The following is a 24,975-nucleotide window of genomic DNA, read 5'->3' on the forward strand; positions in this document are numbered from 1 at the left end:
CATCATTCCTCGCTTCTTGTACCACTGACAAAATGCTACAAATTAGCAGGTCTCATTACGGTGGTACCACTAATGTGAACAATGCACGAGCCAAATAAACTGGAGCAAAGCATTGGCAGTGGAAGGAAAGGCATCGGCTGCCAACAACATTCTGCAGGCAGAGGAGGATGAGATTGAGTCGAGATTATGGAATTTGTGTCATCCTGGGTCATAGAAGCAGCCTGAATGCACAGATGACTCATATGCAAGCAAATAGCTCTGGATGTGAAAATGTAAAAATGTATCTGTGTACTTGTTATCTTTGTCCCCCTGAAACCAAACACGCTTACATCCCATAGGCAAAGCTCCTGTTCAAACAGCTGCCAATTATCTGTGCATGTATTATCACAGACCATCGGAAAACCTGCAACAACCTGCTAACTCGTAACTCGGTCACAGTTTGCTTTGGCAATTTGAAGCTAACTCATTTCCTTACATGTGCTGTGATGCATTGGAGAAAGCGGAGCTGTACTGCGGGGCAGAGTCCTCTGGACCATGTGGAGCAACGTGACTCAGAACCATCAACACAGGCCGGTGAGGGTACAGCCTCTTGGACGTACGGAAGTAGTCGATGCTGTTGTTGGTAATGACATCCGTCAGATAGTCCTGTAAAGTACATGAAATATTATTTATCATGTACTCAGTGAGTGACAGAGGGAGTCAAAGAGCAGAGCACCAGCACTGTGCGAGTCAAAACCAGACGTTACTGATACTGAGTCAATGGAACTGCTCAATGTTTTAACCCAGGGGTGGGCAATCTCAGTCCACGAGGGCCGGTGTCCCTGCAGGTTTTAGATCTCACCTTGGGTCAACACACCTGAATCACATGATTAGTTCGTTACCAGGCCTCTGGAGAACTTCAGGACAGGTTGAGGAGCTAATTCAGCAATTTAAATCAGCTGTGTTGGTTCAAGGACACATCTAAAACCTGCAGGGACACCGGCCCTCGTGGACTGAGATTGCTCACCCCTGTTTTAACCCTTCATCTTGTTAAGCTACTTTAAAGTGCAATTTTCATGTGTATTATGTTACTTAAATTTATTGAATTGTTGTTTTCGTTGAACAAAAGCATCACTTTTCACAAATTTCATTAAATGATTTTGTATCAATCTCAGCACATGCAGGGATAAAAACCAACTGTCAATTTCATTTGTAATTACAAAAGTCAATACAGTCACTTATGTAAGAGTGGGTGTAGCTCAGGAGGTATCTACTAATCGGAGGGTTGGTGGTTCGATCGCTCTGGCCTTGCTTTGGTCTGAATGCCGAATATCCTTGGGCAAGATACAAATCTCGAGTTGCCCTCTGAATGTGTGTAAGTGTTTGAAAGCACTTATGTGGAAAGTATGCATGAATGAAGGAGTGTGAATTTGTGAACGGGGCAATTTGTATAAAGAGCTGCTCAGGTAGAGTAGAAAAAAGATCTAGGAAAAAGAAAGGCTTAACTTTTACTTTAGTTATGCAGTGATAGTTATTCTGCAAAGATACATGTATTTTCTTTTGATGTCAGAAGAGTGCAATAATACCTTTGTGTAGTCGCTGCTGTGCTTCTCTCGTACACCGTTTCTGCAGAGGGTGTAGTTGTAGAAACGTGAGTTTTTCACCAATGCTACCCACTCCTTCCAGCCAGGAGGCACGTAGGAGCCGTTGTACTCATTGAGGTACTTTCCAAAAAAGGCTGAGTGAAGAACAGGTGCAGAGCAAGTTAATGGTGTACTCTTTTTGCAAATTTCATAACTCAACGGGGACGACTGAAGCTCGATCTGGACTCTGCAACGCTCACCTGTCCTGTAGCCTGAGTTGTTGAGGTGGACAGCAAAGGTGTGCGGCTCGTGGTGGGCCTGCCACGAGGGTGAGGAGCAGTTCTCGTTGTTGGTATAGGTATGGTGATTATGCACATATTTTCCCGTCAGGATGGAGGAGCGGGATGGGCAGCACATTGGCGTGGTGGAGAAAGCGTTTGAAAAATGTGTGCCGCCCTTTTCCATGATGTGCCGAGTTTTGTTCATGGCCTGCATAGAGCCTGGGAGGCAACAGGGGGGAAAGGCAGAGAAGGGGGGGGAGGGGAGGTTGTATGAGGGGACAGGAGGGTAAGAGCAGATTCAAAAGCCGGCAATTGAAATGAAAGGGACCCAGGGGGATGTAAAGCATTCAAGAGGAAAGAGAGTGAGATGTTGAACGTAGAGTAAAGAGTGAAAATATAAATATAACCCACGAGGGGGGAAAAACATTATGGATGTGGGAAGATAAAACGAAAGGGGGGAAATAAGATGAGAGAATAAATCTTTTTTTGTAAAGTAACCCATTTGGTCTCCTGTGTACTAAAAGCTTTTCAGGCGGATGGTGATTGTTTGGGGAAACAGATGCTTGACCATAAATTCCTGCTTTTCAATGGGAGTTTTCTCACTGGTGATCACAGGAGGACAAAGGATGTCACTGAGGCCATTATGCAGCCACTCCAGCCCAATACGCTGCTAAAAGACTTAAGCGGGTAGGGAGATGGCCAGGGTTTGGCAACCAGACAATGGAAGCCATAGGCCGCCCTCATTTCATGCCAGCGACAGAGGAGCTGGCAAAGGGAACACATGACTTTGAGTGGGCCAGTTGTTATGGTGCCAAGAGGCAGCATTAGGCTGACTTTCCTTTGCTGATGCTGGTGGATACACATGGACAAAATGTCTGTACCCGACAAAGTGAACAGAGATACAGATGCATAATCACACGGTAAACGCACACCACAGAGGAGTAATGGAAACATTTTACCCAGTTCTATGTCTTGATCATCAGTGAGAATGAGAATGACGTTGGGTCGGATGTTGCGGATGTGCCGGTCCCTCTGCAAACGACTCCTCAGGCGATATCCGGAAAGATATCCCGAGCTCTCAATCTCAGGGAGAACTCCCACCAGGACAAGAAAGAGAAGGAGAGGGAGAGGGGCGGAGAGCCCCCGCTCTGCCATCACGCCACCTCCTCAGTCACCTCCTTAGTGTTTCTTTCAACACAGAGGAGTCAGCAACTTCCTTACTCAGCCTGAGGAAGAGGACACAGAAGGAAGCTGATGAGAATAAATCATACAAACACACGCACATACACAAAGCTGCACGAGTTAAAAACAGCAGATGCAAGCCTTGCCTGACCATTATGGGGTGCTCTTCCGTACAAATGCACCCGCTTGGGCTGAGCTCAGCTCGTTAATCAATCATTAATGATGCATTAGGGTGGTGTCATTGGCTGATTGTAATGATCTCTGGTGATGAGCACATGGCTGCAAGACTGGGGCTAATGGGCCCGGGCTGGAGGCCAGCTCGGGCCTCACCTCATCGTAACGGGGTTAGGGTGAATGCGAAGAACAGGGGAAGGAGGAGTTGGGTGAAGGAGTGTGAGGCAGAGGTGAAGGAGAGACCGGATGAGAGGAGGGAAATGAAGACAGGGGTCATTGAGCGCAGTGACAAGGTGAGGACAAAATATGACTCTAATGGAAATGTTCACCTTAAATCATAAGTAGACAAGGCACACTACAACAGAAAATCCCCACAGTGTGAAAATGAAAGTAGAAGAATAAATGTGGATATGACAGTAAGGTTCATAAAACAGATAAAAAGACAAAAACATTGTCTATTTATTGTCATTGTTGCTCAAAAAAAATTGAGCACATATTTAATATAACAATTAGAGCCAAGTATGTGTTAAATAGTCTTTTCTTAATTAATCTCTACATGCAGTTTGCCAAAATTACACTTCAACTCTATTAGCTTTCTAATATCTCCTCCTCATTAACAATACATCCCATTAGAGTTTACCATGGCAACTGTTGGTTATTGTGCGCCTGCAAACCCACAGCAGCAGTAACCTGACTTTCTAGTGTAAAAACTCCAGAAACAATGACTGCAAGAACTCACGAAAAATCAACAGTAGAATTGACAAGCGCTACAAGCACTGTAGCTAATTAAGACACATCAGTAAGTGTTCGAGATTTAAGAGTCATTTTAATTAACTTCACGCAAAAAAAAAACAAAACACTGTATAATGAGGATCACATTTAGTCTCGAAATGAATAAAAACCTTAAATAAAGAAATAAATATTTGTTGTGATCGTTTTTCCACCTTTGTTTACATCTGAACCTTTCGGAACAAAAATCTGCTGCTATCTCTATAAAATGTAGCGCGTTCTCAATTTGATCAAATCACAATAAAGTTTAAATAGCATCTAATTCATGACACATCAGCAGCTACACACCCCTTTGACCGTAATTAAAAACAGTTTGTAAGCAACAGCAACCCACTGTGATGCTTCGCTGTCGTGAGAAGGTGGGGGTTAGGTATATGTGCTGGGAAGTCCACAATGAGATTGTGACCAGAGCAGTCCTCATTTAAAGACAAATACAAAACCAGCACCTTCGTATGTCCTCTGTCTTCCTCCATCGACACGCTCATGCAAGCAAATACATACTATGAGTATATCAATACATGATTAAAATGTAGCAGCAGCTGTTTTTGCTCTGCTCTTCTAACCCTGGGCATGTGGTTCTTCCCAGGAGGAGCACATGAGCTCTAACTTGGGGCTCTGTGCTTTTCTGAATTGTCCCCGCTTCCTTCTCATGTTCCCTCCTTGCCTCCATACCTCTTTCATTTCTGGCAGTGTATGAAAAGAAGGCACCAGCAACGAGGGAAACCATAATAAGGGGCGAAAAAAAGAAACCTGCTGAAAGGACACACATTTAACCAACGCTGTCTGCATTCAGTAGTGCAAACGTCATCACCAAAATCATTTCCAGGACATCTAAAGAGAATAAAGAAGAGATTCAGTATGTTAAAAAATTAAAATCATCCTCTGCCTACTGGCTCCTCTTTTCAGGGTGGCTTGTGGTGTAGTAGGTACAATGCTTGCCTTTGATAGTTGTTTATCTGTTTAAAAAGCTGATGTGGGCAAAAGCCATCAGGGAAGGCTACCAAATATAGTCCTGACTTGCAAGAAAACATCCAGTTAGATTTTTCACGCTGCTCTATCAATAGCCAAGTATGTAAATGTTGTGTTATTGTCATGCTATGGTGGTGGATATTTCCTGACATTACTCCCGTGAGGCTTCCTCCTTTGCCCCGATACTGAGAACTAATTGGATTTACAGGCTTTTATCAGCTCTAACCGACACACACGGTTCTTTCTTTCCAGCTTGCTCTCCCTCTGTCTGTCTTTTATCTGCTCGTATTGTTTATCTCTTCGGGTGGTAGATGCTACATGAAACCCAAAGAAAAAGCAGACTAAACCATAACCTCCAAACAGACAGAAGACATCGCACCTTGAAGATTTGTGGAAAAAACAGATGGACGACAGTTAAGGAACAACATGACCGTGTTGGCTTATACGCATTCATAATGCGAGGCAGGCCATGTTGTGTCTGTAAACTGCAGTGATTTAGAGCTCGTTTTCCTGACAGAGATCTGCCCACATCAGCTCTTTGTACTAAGTGAGCTGCAAAACAACAATGCTGATTCAGCCCGATAAGACAGAATGAAAGAAGAAATTTTGCCATTTAGACAGAAGCACAAGACAACTTGAGTAAATATAACTCTCAGCAAAACTCATTAAAGGCTGGGGGCTTACAGAGGAAGGCTGTGGGAGTAAGCTAGCAGAATATGAGATCATAGGGAATAAGCTTCTAAAAGCATGTATAAAGAACAAGGATCATCTAAGGTTATACTAATGCCAAGCGATGCCTGAAAGTCAGAGCACAGAGGGAAAGTTTTGCTCTTCAGTCATTCGCTTGTAAAGAGGCTTTAAGAGACAGCAGCACTGCATCACCAGATAAAAACTTAATGCCGCGCATCTTTTATTGATAAGACTGAATTATAAATGTAGTGACAACAGAGCCGGCCATGTCATAGCATGGGCATGATGGTAAGACGGTAGCAAGAGTGGAGGGACAAAAACAGAAACCGGATCGGCAGGCAGATATGTTACACTGCCCGGCAACTCACAGCTGTACTTTACTAGGTCTGTCACAGTTCAAGTGAGGCAGGGTGGAAGCTGGGAGAGTACTTGATAAATCTTCCAAAGACTTTGCAGAGGCGTTAATGTACTTTTCCCCTATAAATAAAACACCTTGGGCTTTGAAACAGGCACAAAGTATGATTCATCCAATCTGCGATCCCCCGAGAAGGCACAAAACACAGACAGAATATGAGAAAACTGAGGAAAAAAAAGACATTTATTACATATTGAAGGAGGACGAGCCATGGCGTACACTTGCAATTTAATCAGCTGTGCTCATAATGCCAATAAAATATGGAGGCGAAAGCCCACAAGCTTAAAGTCAGGCTCCTGGTTTCTTTATCGCCAATGTTCTTAGACAGAGAAAGATTGAGGGGGAAAAGACTGTGCGAGGCAGGGGGAAAAAACTCTAGGCATATAGTCTGGAGAGAACAAAGCGCGAGCACTTCCACTGCAGACAGATCTTCACAAAACACAAAAACTAGATTCATAGGCCAAGGCTGCCATATAAAACAGAGCAGAATAAAACAGGATGTGTCGCAGAGAACCGCCATATTGTCCTCTGCCTCGTTCTTGACAGAGGAATTTGCCATCTACGGTGCTGAAAAACATAAAGGAAGTGGCCGGGAATGTTTAAATAGACACATCCATTGCTGAATGTGGCACGCTGAAACACCATCAAGCCAATCCCTTTGGTCATAATTGAGCCTGGCAGGGCTTTGCTAATGTGTGACTTTGTTCCCACTGGCCTGCCTAGCTCTGAACAGAATGTGCAAAATCTCCAAGGACCCTTGCATTTACCAACAAAAGTTGGTATTCAGATGCTAATTCTGCAACGGCATGCATCTACGTGAGAGTAACATTCTCTCAGGGAAGTTTGCGTTTGTGTGCGTGCGTGCACGACGGCGCGCGTGCCAGTGGAAGGAGGGGATTGTGATTCTCAATACAGTATGGAATGTTTTTTTCATGATAATAAGAAGCCACGGTCCGTCTCCATTCCTTAATCTATTATTCTCTGCAAATCTCTGTTCCACCACCAGATTTGGGAAAATTATTTAACCCTGCATTTGAGGTATTGGTGGAGCTACAGCAACTGACTTTTGTGGAATTTGATGGCAGCACAATCAATCTGTAAAAGAAGTACTGATATATCGCATCATCTTTCAAGTTGATATGCTGACCTGGGCTTATTTAGAAATCTAGCAGCACTACAATTCTTATGCTTACGATCACTTTATCAGTGTAGGTTCAACACCCACGCCCCTTTCTCTATGCATTTTGTCTCTACTCAACTTGAAAATGGTGACTGAGGAGTTAAATCGGCTGTTTTCACATGCAGTCTTAATATATTATTATTATTATTACAAAACACTGTAGACACCCAACCGTGCAAATGTAACTAATAAGGCTAAGGTAAGATTTTGGTCATGAAAATTAAACTTGTACAGTTAAAGGTGCTATTTGGTATATGACTTTCAAAACTACTGGAGACCGAAATAAACAAGTGAGTGAGTCAGTTTAAAGTCCATTGAAATGTCTTAATGAACTGTCATTAACTCCACTGCTCAACTATGTGAAACTTCGTGTGTGTGGCTTCATCCGCACGTTAAAGCGATGCGTTCACGCAATCAGATGGGTCACTTTCACGTTAACGTTCCTTCCTTTATTCAGTGACAGTGATGGAGAGAGCTATTTGCGTCTTTGTCTTGTGCTGTCTTGTGTATATCCATCTATTAATGAGACAGCATGCAGTTCAGACTTGTGCCATTAACAGATAAGTAAATGTTCCTAGTGCTGAACTACTAAAAAGGCCATCGCAACTTTTGCGGAAAAGTGATAGGGTGTTCATTCAGACACGAAGCCAACACTTTGGAACGTGATCAGATTAATGTGAAAGAGTGTTTGCCTTCTCTGCTCCCCTTTATTTATTATTTATTGAGGGTGACTGAGGGGATATACATGGTGAATCAGAGAGCAAGGGAAATGAGAGGAAAAAACAAAAAACAGTGGGTTAGATGAAATTAGGTACATAACAGAATGCTTTGGTTGTTTTCTGCAGCCATTAGCTGAAGGCTCTGGGCTGCACTCGCCTCTTTCTAAATGTAGATGCAATGATTTCATAGCGAGAGAACAGCTAAAACCCACAGAACAGCTAAGCAAGCAACACACAAATGGAGAATGTTGCTCAGCTAAATTGTTCCATATCAAAGTGTTTGCTGCTCATGTTTAAAAACCTGTATATAGATCCTTCGTCAAGCTGCGACTAATCGTGGTATCAGACTCTCATAATTCATTCTATAAGACAGAATGCTGCTTTCCCCTGTCAGCTGTTTTATGTCTCTATGAACTCTATGAAAAGTAAAAATGTGGATTTTACGCAGTTACAACTTTTTTTGGAGCAGAAGGTCTTGACTCTTGATTCCCTGTAGCACAGCTGTGACCCCAGACAATCTTTTTCCAACACTGACCTCCAAACTAACAACTGATACCGATGCAATGACATCCAAAAACAATGCCTCTTTACTATGTCAGAATCCATCACTGGTCAAAACTCTCAGTGCTTCGCTGATAACCCTGAAATCATATTCAATAACTCTGCAGCAGCTCCTTGGTTTAAAATAGAGCCCACACATTCTTCTGATGAATGTGCCTTTACTTCCTAATAACTAACTTTAATCGTTGAGAATGACAAGAGATAATGCAGAGGCTGATCCTATTCACTGAGAAGATTTAATTTAGATTTCCCTCAGGTTCCGATAAGCTCGGCACACTGCAGACATTTTAAGATGACAGTCAGAACCTGCACAGCAATTTTCTGTTTGAATACGCAGACACAAAAGACCAGTGGTTAGACTTTAAAAGTGAGAACATTTGATTTCTGCAGCGATGAAGTGACCCAAGTGTGAAATATTTCTTTCTGCACTTAAACTGTTTGTCTTCAGATTTGTGTTTCTTCTCTTGTTAACACATAATATTCTCCCCTCACCTTTAATGCCATGTGGAATGTGCTGCCCAAATGGTGAAATATGAATGTGTGTAATTTTAGCACTTAACACATCATTAATCCTGCAGTGAGTCTGCGGCTCCAGGGGAAGAGGTGAAGTGGTGATGTGCTCTGTCTGGAAATCTCTCTCTCTACCTCACACTCACTAACAAGTGTTCGAATGCTATACAAGTACAATAACTATATTTGTAGCCATGTGGATAAATGAACAGTTTTCTTATACTGTTTTAGGACGACCTCACTGGTTTACACAGACCTCTGATATCAACCCAAATCCAAGGCCTTCAGGAGAACTCGGTACAGGGTAGGGTTGGGCTGACTATCAGAAGCAACACATTAACAAAGACTTCTTGGATTTCCTCCCCAAATTTGGAGCAACATGCACTTCATTTCCTGTATTCTGGTGAACTGCATTTTTTCTACATCTGTTTATGGTGTAAATTAAGAGATGCAGAAAAAATACACATATAAAGCAAAACTGAAAAAATCAAAGAGCACATACTAAAATATAACACAATGAAACTCTCAGGCATTCTGCATCATTTTCAAATAATTATTCCCCAATTTTCTCACTAATTATCAACAACTTTTCTCATTAAAAAAATTATGGCTGCTGAGTAAACACAGACATGATTCACACCGCTGACCTCTGTTGTTCTTGCCCACTTCCAGTAAGGATGCAACTAATTTAATAGTGTTTAAAACAGAGAAAAAAATCTGACTGTATGACAAAAGCACACAGAAAATATCCAAAATTGGACACAAAACCAATTAAATATTGGTCATACAAACATTGCATATTTAAAAGTCATCTTAAAACCATTAATCACTTCAATAATCGCATTTTTAACTACTGAAATGTGTGCCACCTCCCACTGTGTACAAAATAAAGTCAGATTCGTTTGCCGAGTCAGGCTAATGCTATGAGCCCTAGCAACCTTTCCTGCACACCTTGCACAACCCTGTGCAGAAAGTAGCTACACATCCTGTGTAACACAACATTAGTTGTGCGATTATATGTAGTTTTATTCTGACACATCTAACAAACAACTGCTCAATTTCTGCATCCAAGTTTTACAGAACCACGCTGGTTCATGCAGCTTTCACCTGGTTACTTTCCACCTTGCTTTTCACAACTTCCCCTCACACAGAGACCGTGAGGCAGTGCTATAAATGCTACAGCCAAAAGGATAAATTTCATTGTACATTAACAAAACAAGAATAAAATGCTTTGCAAGAAACTGTTTCTATCACTTTCATACTTTTTCCTTCTTCGTGGTGATCGTCCTGCCTGAGCGTGCGCAAAGTGAGACACTGTGTAGCTGCTAACTGAGCTAACACCACTGTGAGTGTGTCAGAGATAATTATCTTTACCTCACAACCTTCAGCGGTTGTATAAATGCATAATTCAGATTTGGGGAATTAAAAAAACAAACAAGCAAAAAAACTGGACAAAAAAGACCCCAGACCTATTGCTGAGGGAGAAAAGCCCCACCTGTGTCGGAGTCGGTCATGTTTTTACAGCAGTGTTGGGGGTAGTGGAGTAAATATTAGAGTTTTTGGGTCTTTTCAGAAAGCTACATCTATGTAAGTTGCGCTTTATCAGTGACCTTATGCTCATGCCAGGTAACCTCCTGGAAAGTCTTCACAGAGGGAACGTAGATGCTGGAGGTAGCCAATTACTCCCCATGCTTGCAGAAGGAGACATCAAACAGCTTTATCTGGTTGCCACGCTGTGATGTTTAAATTTTGGCCCTAAGTAAAAGTTACATAAATGTAGGGTAACAAATAAAGACAGCAATAAATTATAAATGGAAAAAAAAAACTGCCCTCAGTAGTCATTTTCTGGTAGTCATGCTCCACTCTGACTTCCTCACAAAGCTAAAGCACCCAGACAGACACAAGGGAAAAAAATCATCTCCATACCTCCATAATCCACAGGGTCCATTATCTTTTAAATGGTTTCAATGCGTGAGGGAGAAAGTGATGGGAAGGTGGGTGAATAGTTTGCTGGAAAAAAATAAGAGGGTGGAGGAGAGAGAGAGGAAGACGAAAGAGAGCAAGGTAGAAAAAGAGACTGTATGATGGTGTCAGTTCAGACAAAAGGCCCAGTCATGATGTGTTCTCGCCGGAGAACAAAGAGCTCTGACAGACTCTGCTCTGTTGACTATAAAAGTACACACAACGTCTCACACGCGCACACACAGACTGAGCGGTAGACACATAAACACACCCACACTGTGTGTATCAGACTTCAAACTTCTCTTTCCAGTGAGGGGACATAAAAGGAAAACAACAGTTAGGCTAATTATCTCTGAATCTGGAGGAAATGAACAGAATCATATTGTTGTATTGTTCTCAAAGGTATTACAGGGACATCACAGATCCACCGTCTACCTTTTGGTCTCCTCAGGGTTTATCAAACTAAATCAGTGAAGATCTTCCCCATAATGGACTCAGCCACACCGCAAATAAAAACCTACTGCAGTGAGGATTTCTTTATTAACCAGATTCACTCTTGAACTCTTAAGATGCTACTTTTCACTTTGATTCACACATGTCCACTTTGCTCTTTGTTTCCAGCAGCAACCGGGTGGCATGTAAGGCTAGCGTGGTGGTCTGCAGGATTTTTTTGAGGGGCTCCAGTCAGGGACCATTTCAGGGTCACGGCACTTACCCCTCCTCTCATGCACCCCTGCGGTACGCTCCATGAGAGCCCAAAGAGAACACGGAGGTGTTAGAGAAAACACAAACAGAGCCACGATTGTCCCTGACTTGAGTTCAACCCCCCACGGCCCCACCTCCAGGGACTTAAGATTGAGAGAATGAGCAACTGTCAATGGTGTTTTGCAAATACGTAGCTTTTTTCACTTCAGATGGGTTTATTCAGACGTCTGAGGGAAAATCGCCCTGCTTTGCAGTCTCTGAGTGTCCTTGCCTTTCCTGTCCTATTCAGGTTTGTATATGGGAAAGCCATTTGTGATGCATCCGAAAGAGCGGCTCAGTCGCTAGCTCCTTTGACATGGGGGTTGACAGCTGAAACAAGTGAGCACGCTGGTGGACAGGGCAGCCCGCTGAGTGATGACTGTTTCTTATTGGCACTTATTGACCAGTGGCAAAGCCCCCCTACAGTGTGTCACATCTCAGCTAAATGGATAACGGACAAATCAGCCGGGGGCCATTGTTCCACCAACCTAAATACCTCACTGAGACTTCAGAGCAGCCAAATGACTTCTGTATGACATTGTGTAACTGCTGCAGCATTGAAAAATCTAACATCAATCAACAACGTGGTCTGCTAAGAATTCCATAGTACAAAAAGGCTTGATGAGAACAATATTGAGATTCCCACAGTGATAATTATCTGCTGAAAGTATGTTGCTGTTATTTTCCTAAATAAGGTTGTGCGCCTTTGGTTTATGAGTTGCACACATCTTGTTCCACCGGACTCACAGGTTTTAAGCTGTCATCTGTTGTCTTTTAATTACATGCCATTCCTGTCCTATTATCAAATTAGCAGCGGCAGTGGGGACTTCTCCCTCTCCTTATGGCCCAGACTTAATGATGATTAAGGACAATATCAGTTTCAACTTTCAGTAAACAACTGCCGGCCACCAGCTGAATAAATTAAAGACAGCTCAGATAAATCAATACGCTAGTAGGAAGTTACAGTTGAGCTGCTGCTGAAGTAATCACTTCTGTAGACTTGCCAATCTTTTACTTAACTGATAAACAATGGCTCTTAACTATTCAAAGAGGCCCTACACAGCATGGGGATGGCCAGGATCGGTGAGCATGGTGAGGACCATCTTATCTGGAGTTAAGCACACCCTTGGGACTTTGAGAGGTAACAAATGCTTCTTTACTTCTTCACTCCTCCCATTCTCTGTCCTTACCCCCCCACCTTTGCTAGCTGGCTTTTTCCTGGCCCCTTTGTCAGTGGATTACTGGCTTATCCCTCCCTCCCCTATCGGAACCACACAGGGGGTTAGGACTAGAGCACAGAGGGGAGATCTCCACACAATGATCTGAATTACAGAGGCTTTCTATGTATGGTCACTTATATTCCCCCCCATTTGCTCTACTTGGAAATCACCACAGAGTGCCATTCATTGCTTATGGTTTTCCCAGCAGGAATCTTAGGCTACATGCCCAAACCCGGAATGTTTTTCCTCTGTAACAACAGTTCACAGAGTGTCTTTTTAAGCAAACTCTTTGTTTTTGGTTCAGTTTAAATGCAAACATCTGTGTCTGTCTGTGTAAACATCAGCTTTGGTAACACAGAAAAACCAACACAGAAAATACTCATGCATTGCAAACAAACAAGCCACGGTTGAGACCGCAGTGTGTGTAACTCCACACTCTCTACACACAGTCTATATCATCCCTCTATACTGCGAGAGAGCGCAGGCCGTCTCCTCCTCTACAGGTCGGCATCCATCTCTCTCCATCTCTTCCTCGGGACAGCTGCCCAGACAGCCCATCTGTCTGTCCTGACCTGTGTTTGGGACCATGGGGGGAGCCTAAGTGGCCCACAAAGGGGGTCTCTGGCATGGTGCCCACCCAGTAATGACAGTTAAGCTGCCAGCGACTTGCCTAACAGCTTTGGAGGTCCCTTTGTGGTGCTACAGTATTGATATTGTATTGGGTTGCAAAGGGCTTGGCAGCCTTTTAATGAGAGCTCAGATTGATCAGGCAGGAGTGGGTCTCTCTTTACTGTGGATAATGCTCATCAGCTGTCCCTGCAGGCCTGACTTTCCTGTGATTTGAATTACTGACTGAAAAAGACACACACACACACATCCTTACATGTGTGAACAAATATTAGTAAGTAAGAGCAGAAAGAAGGTTAATATTAAATATTCATAATTACAGTTATCTTTGGGGGTTTTCACAATTGATTGAACTGAATTCATCATTGTCTCCTTGTGCTTTGGATCCATATGTTTCATTTTATGTCCAATCAATATGCAGTGAAAGAAAGCTGCTTGAGTGCACTTGGCCAAAGCTAATAACCTTCAAACCTGTTGCTTTAAAAATCCGGACGATTTGTAATTAAGTTATTCTGAAGAAAAAAAACGTTGTTGCATTTCAAATACGGCAATAATGCACTAAAGTTAAGATGAAATTATTCAAACTTGAAAGTTACTTGCAAAACAAAAAGTTATTTTTTTCATATATATGAATACCCTCCCCCCCCCACACACACAATTATAATATCAATAATTATTCCCAGAGAACAATCTCTAACAAACATAAAAAAGAAAAAAAACAAGAATAGTTAAATAAATTTTAAGGTAATATATACTTTTTAAAATGTATTCTGACTCATGGTGACACACAGACATACACACTTGCCCAATCAAAGGTAAAAAAAAAAAAAGATTCAGAGAGCCAGTAAGGTGTTTAAACCACCTGCCTGTCAGCTTCTATAATATCACTTCCCTTTTCCATCCCTTATCCTCCTCTTTACCTGCCTCCACAGGCAAAATTCAAGGTCAAAGCAGAGGCCTCTGGAACTTGACTAGTTCCTATTAGGCCTCCATTAGACCCCTGTCAGAAAGGCAGCCAGCTGTCGCCCTCCTGTAGTGTGATCATGACCCCCACTCAGCCTCTGGAACCTCTCCTGGGATCTGCAGCAGGGAAGTAACAGGATGGGGGAAGAATAGAAACACTGCTCAGAGGACATCGTGGTTATTTCACAGTGGCCTTTACTCCTGAATCAGCCAAGGGACCAATCCAGAGCTGGGCTGACAATCGATCATACTGAAACAGGATGTGAAAAGAAATTTAAATTCCTAATTGGAAATTGTATATATTCTGTTGATAACCTCTTCAAAATACCCTACACTTGTTTAATTGCAACCTGCTGACTTTTTCTCTTGGGTGATTTCTCTGTTTTCTCCCACTTTCTTCAATCAGGCATCAATTAACAGCGCTGGGATGGAGTTCATCAACCTTGTGTTGCAAAGAGTGCAGCGCACGACCCCATTTTACTAAAGGCGTAATCACTGCACCATTACCTCACTGTGACCGCTGCACCCACACAAAACCTCATAACTCCTTCCTATCAGCTCAGACAGAACATAAAGCACCACACAAGATAGGAGCTATGCCCAGTTTTTCAACCATGAAGCGATTAATAGGCACCTATACCCTTTTACTGTGGTTCACACTGAGCAAAAAGGTCAATCACATTCATGAGAAAAATGCTGTAGATGAATGTCTGCATTTAATGAACATCGTATGGCGTTAAGATCACTGTAACCCTCTCTTGTGCAGTCAGAAATCATTAAAAATAGATGGGGAGCAAAGCCAATTCGTGGTGTACATAAAATGGCCAGTAAATTCATAGGGTAAGCTGACAAGAGAGGCACAGGGACACTGCATTTCTTTCACATAAAGAGTGGAGAAACGCACTGTTTTACTGCTGTAGAAATTCAGTATAGTCGTTCCTATAGTGTAGTGGTTTATACATTTACTTAACAAACAAAGGATCCATGGTTCAATTCTAGAAGGAGACGTCTTGTTCAAAAAAAGTCTGTCAAATCAAACATGTGAAGCTACCTGCTGTGGCGAGCCTTTGTGGATAAGGGAGCACCTGAAAGAAATGTGATTCCTACACTGTAGCTCATAGAGTGTAAGAGATAAGACTTCAAACAGAACCACCAACACCTATCCAGCGTTTATCACAGACTAGTGATGAGATAGTCGGTGTCATCGTGTGTTTTGTAAGCTCCTTTTTAAACACAGCTGTGATTAATATCTATTAAAGCAATTATCTTAACGGCAGGAAACTGGGGATGGGAAAAAAAGAAGAGGGCCCTTTGTGGAACTTTGCATTCAGCTGAATGCGCCTTTCAGCACTATCGCCCCAGATTGCTTAAGTTAGATGAGTGGTTATGCAAGTGGGCTAAAGGGATTTTTTTCAAGTGTGGACCTACACACACACACTTTTGTCACAGGCAGCAACTTCCTTAAAAATAAAAAGTGGGCTTCCCAGCTAGCTGATGGAAGCTGACACACAGCAAAAGAATGAGCTGCCTCTGTTGTTACTATAAAGCTTGGCCGGAGTGCCGAGTGGCCTCAGTGTGTGTGGGGCCGCAGGTTGGCACACTCACAGGAGGCTTTATTGGGGTGCCGTCCTGAGCGTCAGGCAGCATGCCCGATGTTGACAAAGCCTGGTATCGCCTGCTGTCAGCCCATTCTGTGTGCACCCGGCGGAAAGAATCAATTAGGCCGTGGTCACAACAGAGCACTTTAATATTTGACTTTTAATCAGTGGGCAGAAGGCAGGATGGTGCATGGAAGCAAGCCGGGAGTTTATGTCTTGCTGATGTGGAAAATGAGGGTCAGGAAAATGCTCCAAGACCCCTGCTGTGTGCATCAAATATCCTAGGGTGGATGTAAGAAACCTGCACCAACCACTGGCTAATCCAAAGCGGTTAGGGAAAAATATCCTTTTGTCACTCACACGATATCAAAAGCACCTTATGCAATCAGCTGCAAGGAATAGTGGAGATATATCAAACAACTTTGTTCGTAAACAACCAGAACTCTGTGGAAAGGACACTGGTTTAAGAGGAGAGGCTGAATTGATGAGGTCTTCATTCAGCGAATGAACTGTACCTTTGAAGAGTTTCTCTAGCAGACTTTTGGTTTTTATCCTGCACTGCCGAAGGCTCTCTCTACCAGGAAGAAGAGGAGGAAGAAAGAGAGAGGTGAATGCTGTCCTCAAACTAGGGGTTTGAAGTGGAGATCAGTCCTCAAACAGAATATTTTAGCAAAGGCACATCATTCACCTGTCTGCTCTTGCTAGTGTCACAGAAACATGAAGCTATATCAGAGCTGAGCTGCCTTAAATCGTCTGTCAATACAAGTTTCATAGTGAGGCATATTGTCTTCACAAACAAAACAGTAAACTATTGCATGTATATTAGGAGCCCTTTGTAGCAGTTGTTTGTTAACCAGAAAGGAGAACTGCCCTGCATGCTGATGTTTTTGCAAGTGGTAATGAGACAGCTGTACACAGCTGTGCAAATAATATACCCACATGTACAGAGAGCAGTTTCTTCTGCAGCTATCCAACTGTTCACACAGGATGACTCTGATCATAGCAGCAGCACGACTATGTTACTGGAAATCAGGACAAAGTAACAGTGACACATCTAACAACTAATTTAAAGCATAAAATGTGTCCAGTCCTATCATTTCTTGTTTAGATAATACATTAATGTAACCCAAAGCCACAGGGAGTGAAGGTTATTTTTCATAAAAAGTCTACACTTTATAACCAGCTTATTAGTCTCACCTCACCCAACACTCTACAGCATTCATGTCACTCTTTTTTTCTATTCATAACTACCATTGCTATTGATGAGGGTGCATCTGCTGTGGCCAGCAACCAAAACACCCACAGATTTCTTTCATCATGATGTCCCTCTCTGCAGAAGCAATAACAACCATGCCTTTATTTGTGCAGAACCAAGTGGTAATCACTGGCATTCAGATCAAATGAGCTGATGTGATTCTGGGACTGGCTGAAGCAACGTGATGTCTTTGGAAGAGATGATTTCATCCCCATTGTAGGGAATAAAGTGTTGACACTAACCGTAACCTGCAGTTTTCTCAGGAATAAGGAGAATCCATGGTAACGGGAAAAGGTAATAAGTCAGTCCCTGACTTATGTCTGAAGATGAAGGTGTGATACCCAAAAAGTACAAAATCAGATAACCAGAAAAGACCAAATCTGTGTGATTTGATTTCGCGGAGAAACGTAAAGACATGCACTGATCCACATCTTTAGAAACCTGTGGAAACGAGACAAAACTCCATCCACGGGGATGTTAACAGATGGAAAATTCTCTTTGAGAGGTGAACATCCTTACCTTCTTTTCTAAACAAGCTGCCAAAGATGTTCTCTCCCACAGAAATCAGCCTCTCACTGCCAAATCCTGTAAGCAAACACAAAGTCCAGAGTGGTTGAATACTTGGAACATATGTTACTTCAGTTTAGAAGCTCAAACAAAGCCAGAATATTCCATATTGTTGACACTGCATTATTTTTTTAACAAATATTTTTTTAATGCTTGACCCCAGCTTGATTTGTTCCTCTCCACCCTAAAAAATGCCATTAAGTACTCTGTCTAGACGCCACTCTGAAATGCTACTCTTCTTTCACACATAGCCCAATGACTGAGAACATCTGGTGTACACATGGTATTCAAACAAGATAGTCCGTGTATGATGGATGTTGTGACGCCTGAGGAAGCAGGCAATAGTTCAGGAGGTGGTTTAATTAGACCTGTACCAGAATATAAATGATCTGCTTTTAACATAATTACCTCTTACTCTCTGGGACACTTTTAGCAATAGTTATAACAACCCGTTTGCTTTCATAACACTATGGAATTGCTGCTAAATATCAGCCAGGCAAACTATGAAATCTTTATACTAGGTGTCAGAAGCAGTGGAGCTACAGAAAAATAGCTTTTTTCACCCTCCTCTTTCCATCAAGCTGCCGTCTAACACTATCTACATGTCTCCAAATGTCTCCAGTTGTGATCTTGTAAGCTGCGAGGCCTTGTTTGGTGTCTGTCTGTGAAGACATGCTGACAGGAATGGAGCTGTCTGATCCCTGTTCTGATTGGACAGGTGTCAGTGTCCAGCATGTAAACATCTGAGGCAAGCCAAAACCAACTTAGACATCTCCATAACACTCTGTGAAATCTTTGATGAGGTGTCTTGCACACGCAGAGTGGTGATGTGCATATGCATGTGCACACACACACACACACACACACACACACACACACACACACACACACACACACACACACACACACACACAAAACCCTAGCCATTTGGTATGTGAAGCATAGCTAAGAATATGCTGGAAAGCTCACTGTCATCTCGCTGCCAAGGCACGTCTCTGACCCCAGCTGCTCCCTGCCCAAGCCAGCACTCCTAGCCACTCATGGGCATCAAAGAGAGGTGAGTCTGTGCACCTGTGCCTGTTTATCTGTCCATCTAAAAGTGTGTAGTAGTCATACAAGTAACCGGAATAGGCATTTAAAGCTAAGAATTTCAGTGATGTGACAACACAAAACATCAGAGGCATTATTTATTTTGACAGGATTTTATGTGGCGAAAAATGATATCCACATACATTCGCAGAACTCAGCAGACACAGCAGGCTGCAAATGAGATAAAGAAGTGACAGATTTAATAAAAAAGTAAGCAGAGAGGGAGATGAGGGAAGGGGGAGGGGATTGGAACAGGCCAAGGGTGACAAGGAAGCACGACAAGCGTGGCAACTGAGAGAAAATGTGACACCTGGCCTTGTCCTTGATGTGAATAAGAGAATGATACATCAAAACGTGACACGGCAGAAAGATGGCTATTACCCAGGCAATGGCAAGATGAAGAGGAAGAGACTATTTCTAGCAGTGGAGTAAAAATACACCAGGGGTTCACTTAATATTCCTTTCTGTGAAGAGAATTTCAGGTTCTTGCCAGTTTTACACCAAAACAGCAAAGACATTTTGAAGCAAATATTGACAAATATAAGCTACGAGCTGACTTCATCCTCCAGATAAGTTGGAATGAGCTGTCTATTTACAGTGATCCTGATCACGTTTGACTGTGAGGGCAAATAACTGGAAGCCTGAGGCAATGTTTTTTTGATTAGTTGCGTTCTTCATTGGGAGGCGATTGATGTCAGTGGACTGAAACTTCAGCTCTGGCTCCATTGATCCCTTACCCTCACTCCTATCTCTTCTCCAATTAAGAGTTCACAAAGCCACCACTTCTAATGAATACCACCTTCCTGCCAACATCTTAATGTTGCATTCACAGCGCTGTCTGCTTCCTCACTCCAACTGTGGTTAATGCACAATCACTTGAGCGATAATGACAGAATTGATCTAGAGGTGCGATGAGGTAGATTTGTAGGGGACGGGAGGAGTGGGGGAGGATCAAGGTTAGTTAAGAAATCCCACAGTTCTTTAAACAAGCCTCGGGCAGACAGTGCAAATCTTTGTACATCACTTGGAATCAATTGCTTCACCAGCAGCCAGATTTTAAGGATTAGAACGAATTGAGCTACTTTGGGATGTAGAAATCTGGGATGCGTCTGGGTGTCAGGCGAGGAAGATCAAAAGATTCATTAGATGAGAATTAGATCAAACACACTCAAAGTTGTGAGGACAGACGTGGAGGAGTGTGTAAGAGTGAGAGTGGTCGACATGAGAGAAATAGAAATCCAAACACACAAGCCAAAAAGCTGTCTGACTCTGAATCTATTTAATTGCCAGGTACATACTGATACAAAGAATCTGCCTGTCTGCCTGCCTTTCTCACTCCAGAGCTGTTGGCACACCAATCTCTTGATCTGCCACCTTGGGGTGAAGCCAGAAAAAAAAACACTTCAGTCACAGGTCAGTTGTGCCCCAGTGCACCCGGGCTTAAATCTGTAATCCCAGTGCTTTGGTGGAGTGAGAAAATCCAATTTCAGAGATCTGTAATTCCATAAACCTTATTTGGCACAACAATGACTGCTACACCCTGAGGGAGAGGCACGAGGGAGGGGTGAGGGTGCGCAACGAGGTGGGAAAATGCAGTTGTGACTTAAACACAGGGATGGAGAGAGGGCGAAGAACACAGAAACTGAGATTAAGGTAGAGCTAGAGTGTAGCAAATCAGGGAAATGAAGAAGACAGAAGCGTTCTGGCTCAGCTGAACATCTGATAAGTTACCATGACCAGGTACAACATGATGAAATGGATGACGCATTGAAATTTGCTGGGTAAAATCTTCAACTTTCAGTATTTCCATTTGGAATCTTCACTGCTGCTGAACTCATTGTTCCTGATTTAACAAAGACTTAAAGAATATCCCACATTTGTCATAGCCTTTTGTTCCATTTTCTCTCTCTTTAAAATTTATTCATTTCTTCTTTGCTTTAAATCATATTTGAGCCTTTGTCAAACGAGATCACACAGCGCTCATTATGCCTATCAGCACTCTGATCAGTTCAATCTATTATTTTGTAATGTACTGGAGTTCAAAGTAACACTACACTGTAATCATATTTTATCTGTCTGCAACACAGTAATGTAAGACATCATATTTCCTAAGAAGAGCAATCACATTATAATTATGAATGTAACAATTTTGTCCCTACTTGCATTACTTAGGTTCTTTAATTATCTCAGTAATGGGAGACAGAAAAAACCCTAAATGTGTCTTGTGAATAATCCATGATTTAAGTCCATGTGGGACACAGGAACATCATAATAGACCCATCAGCTGAGAAATGGAGACATGCACATCAAAACTGTTACACAAAAAGAAAAAAATGCGCACAGGACAGAAGCAACTATTCATTTCTGTGAACAGGACATCAAAAGCCAACAAGCTCCTGGAGTGGATGCAACATGCTAACACAACTCTAACAAAAACTGAGCGTATTCTGCTCCCAACCAAGGATCCAAAGTTTGCTTTTTTAATCAACAGCTGTGTGACTTTTTTTTAATTTTTATAAATGACCAATAATGTGTAATACACCATTAATCCAGCACTGGTAGCAGTCTGCTTTACATCAGTAAGCCATGACTGGCTTGGCAGAGCTGAAATGGGAAGCAACCATAATGACAAGAAGAGAGCAGCCTGCAGCAGTGACAGTGGAGCCTTTGGGCAAAGAAAAAACTGGAGATACCAAGAAAAAGTTTCCTAAAGAAAATCCAAACAAACCAAAAACCTCAGTGTTCAGAGGAAGAGTGGGAGTCTAAAATATTGATCGACTGTGAGGCATGTGTCCTGAGCACAGTGCCCAACAGGGCAGGAGGGTTTGAGAGATGTTTTGTACAGTATATATAAATTCCACAAGAGAAAATAATATATTTTAGTCGGTTTGGGCCGGTGTGTCCTACCATCATCTCTGCATCCTGTATTCATTTAATCATAACATCAATGGGCCATTTAGTCTGCTGTTATCTGAGTGCTCTCATTGATTGTTTGCCTAAATTCAGGAGAGTGGGGTGTGTCTGTTTGTTTTGTCTTACTAATGGACATCATCTCAGCACACACCTCAGAGCAAAGCTGAGAGCAGGCAGCAGAGGAGCCACGGCTATAGAAAACAGAAGCACATGCTTGGATGAGAGGAATATACATCAGAGATTGATCAATAATAAAAACTCTTCAATGCCATTCATGAAGGACGCAGGTGGAGAAAATGCAGATGAAAGCAATTACGACAATAATTACATCTGCGCTGATAAGATTTCGCTTCTCAGACGGAAAAAAAGAGGTGAGAAAAATGGCTTTGAACTTGAGTCAGATATTGGCTGTGTTCTGAAATCTCCCAATCACTGCTCTTAGCAACCGCAGTTAATTCTGTCATAAATTATTCACAACTGTAACAAAACTGTTGCAAAAGGCCACAGATAACCCCGGGATTTAAAAGATGATTAGAGGAGCAGATTGCGGAGCACGGATTTAATACAAAATTCACAGATATAAGAGGGCTTTAGTGACATCGCTGCTGTTTGATATTGCAAGTGAGAAGGGGCCTCCAGCCGCTGTCTCTCCTGAGACAGATAGGCCAGTGAAGCCTGTACTCTGTGGCCAGCAGGGTATAATTACATTTCCCCGTGGGGGCACCTCCGCCGCAGCAGCTCAGCCATATAGAGGGAAGAGATTGAAATCTGATTGCATTCGCACACAAAAGTCGAATGGCTTTCCACACATAAACAGTGGGAATTGCAACTGCACACAGCGCACACTTATCCGACGCGACACAGGCACAAACACGGAGAAAGAACTACACCGATGTACTTCACCAGTGTGCTCCTATCAGTCCTGGACTGTGCTTCTTTCTCATTGTGCTTTCAGAGAGGAGTGTCTGAGATGCTTCGTTCAAGGAGTCCTTCTGCCTTTCTTCCATTTTAGCTGAGAGGAGCAGAAGCTCTCAGATTTACATACTGATCTCCTGGTGCCGCCTCAGCAGGACCTGTTAACAGCAGCTTATAGACACAGATGAACAGGGATTCACGTGGCCACTACATATTGTCTGGATAAAGAGGGTCTCTGTGCTCTTCAGTGAGAAGTACAACCCTAGATTGCTGGTTAAAACTTGAAAACATATTTCCTATAAAACATGAAGCAGTGTTTTACTTAAAAATCTCTGAATACAGTCGTATACACCCAACATATTCATTAAGCCCAGTATATAATTAATGCCACAGCCGATATATCACAAGGTCTAAGTGCATCTTTTCGTCTCACGTGGCGGTATACGTTAGGTTTTTGTTTTCCCACCCCCTCCTTTCTGCCTCTTTTCAGTGGACTATGTTATGTTTAAACAGCCAATTGCCAAGATTTGCCATTAATTAATCATTCTAAAAGAAATGCTGAGTGCACAAGTAGAGGCTATAGAATAACAACAATGTTTAACCGCAAATGCCATAAGACTGACTTTACTATGGCTGCCCTCTGGTTTACACAACCAAAACAGGAGGAGTAGCTCTTTTGTTCTCCTCAGTATCTATTGGTAGCTTACCCCAGGTAGCTGAATTGCTGGATGATGCAACCACAACAGTAGCTGTGACAACTCTACCTGACAATAGAAAATGAGCCCCATTCCTCCGTTGGGGGAGATAAAAAGAAAATAAAAAGAGAAGAAGGTGGCGAGTGTTAGGGACCAAAAACAAGAGCAAACCTCGGGCCGGCATGCACTTTTTTAACAAGAGATTTAAACAGGAAATTTATATGGTATTATTTCTACTATATCAGTAAGTAACACAGTCTGTTTAGTTATTAGGCTTAAACAAGTGTGTTATTCAGTGTTGCGTTTCTAACAGTGGCACTGAGGAGGATTGTGGGGGAAGTTTCTCTTGTCACTTTAATGGCAGCCCAGTGAGTTTATCTGTCATTCTAAGTGAAGATATGCCTAAAAACAAAGGGAGCGGGAACATTTTAGCTACAGACTGTGTAGGAAATGTAAGGGGCCAGGAAATGGAGCAGGTGAAGTAAACCATCGCATACAGAGGGTTGAATGAAGCTAATGGGTGACATTAGCTTTACGACCCTCTAATCTAACCACCCTGTGTATAACCACAAAAGGTCAAGGTGGCAATAAAAAGAGCAGACACCAGCGCTGCTCCAGTCGCCCGTGGGCCCTCAGAGCCCATCCTGCAGTGTCACCTTGGCTGCTGTCACCGATATCTGCCACCTGTCACCACTCTGCCCCCGTGCCCAGGGATGAGGCTGCGCTGACAATAGGTTTGTCGATAGCGCTTCCTCCCCAGAGTGAAGATGGGGGAACGTGTCCTCTGTTTTCATCAACAGCTTGAGTCAAGCGTGTGGGATTAACATACAATACATATTCATGCTGCTGTCTCACTTTGACACTAGCCTCACATCGCTAGTTCTCCTGCACATTTTCAAGCCATTTTTACAAATTGCGTGTCAAGAACCCCATTTTCGCCGGGAGCCCCACATGGCCTCTTATGTATTCACAACACGGCCGCTGCAAACAACATCAACAGGTCTCAAGGTCGTCACTCCCACTGATTGTGCCTGTTTTTGTGTGTGTGTGTGTGGAATTCATGTGTCTAAGAAAGAGTGTGTGAACAAAAGAACAAAACTAAGAGGAAAATGGCTGATGGTTGACTGCTCTGCATGTGCTGGGTGTGCATGAGCACAAATTTTGCACTGAACGTGCAATCGCTACATGTCTGCAATTAAGTCAGCACAAATAAGCGACTGTAATTTCACATTACATTAGTGAGTGTAACCCTGCAATTACTGTTTAGCGTGTGCAAACATAAATATGAACAAAACATCATGTAGGTGTGTGCATGTGTACGAGAGTAAGCGTATAGCATAAAGATGGAGTCTTTATGCTATACACTCCGGGGATTAGCCGACAGGTAGAATAAAT

General features: G+C 42.6%; 1 protein-coding gene across 2 annotated transcripts in view; it reads right to left on the bottom strand.

Moving 5' to 3' along the window:
* Window positions 1-24,975, bottom strand: part of sulf2a (sulfatase 2a) — a 46,454-nt gene that overhangs the window by 7,465 nt on the left and 14,014 nt on the right. For both annotated transcript variants that reach the window (XM_087840571.1, XM_087840570.1), the window contains exons 4-8: window positions 17,921-17,986; window positions 2,803-3,069; window positions 1,823-2,062; window positions 1,566-1,717; window positions 476-645 (exon numbers count right to left, since the gene is read on the bottom strand). In XM_087840571.1, the coding sequence (XP_087696697.1) occupies window positions 476-645; window positions 1,566-1,717; window positions 1,823-2,062; window positions 2,803-2,998 (758 nt within the window). In that variant the 5' untranslated portion in view covers window positions 2,999-3,069; window positions 17,921-17,986. The remainder of the gene's footprint in view (window positions 1-475; window positions 646-1,565; window positions 1,718-1,822; window positions 2,063-2,802; window positions 3,070-17,920; window positions 17,987-24,975) is intronic.

This window comes from Neolamprologus brichardi, chromosome 5, assembly GCF_056152115.1.
Source record: "Neolamprologus brichardi isolate AB-2024 chromosome 5, ASM5615211v1, whole genome shotgun sequence".
Lineage (NCBI taxonomy): Eukaryota > Metazoa > Chordata > Actinopteri > Cichliformes > Cichlidae > Neolamprologus > Neolamprologus brichardi.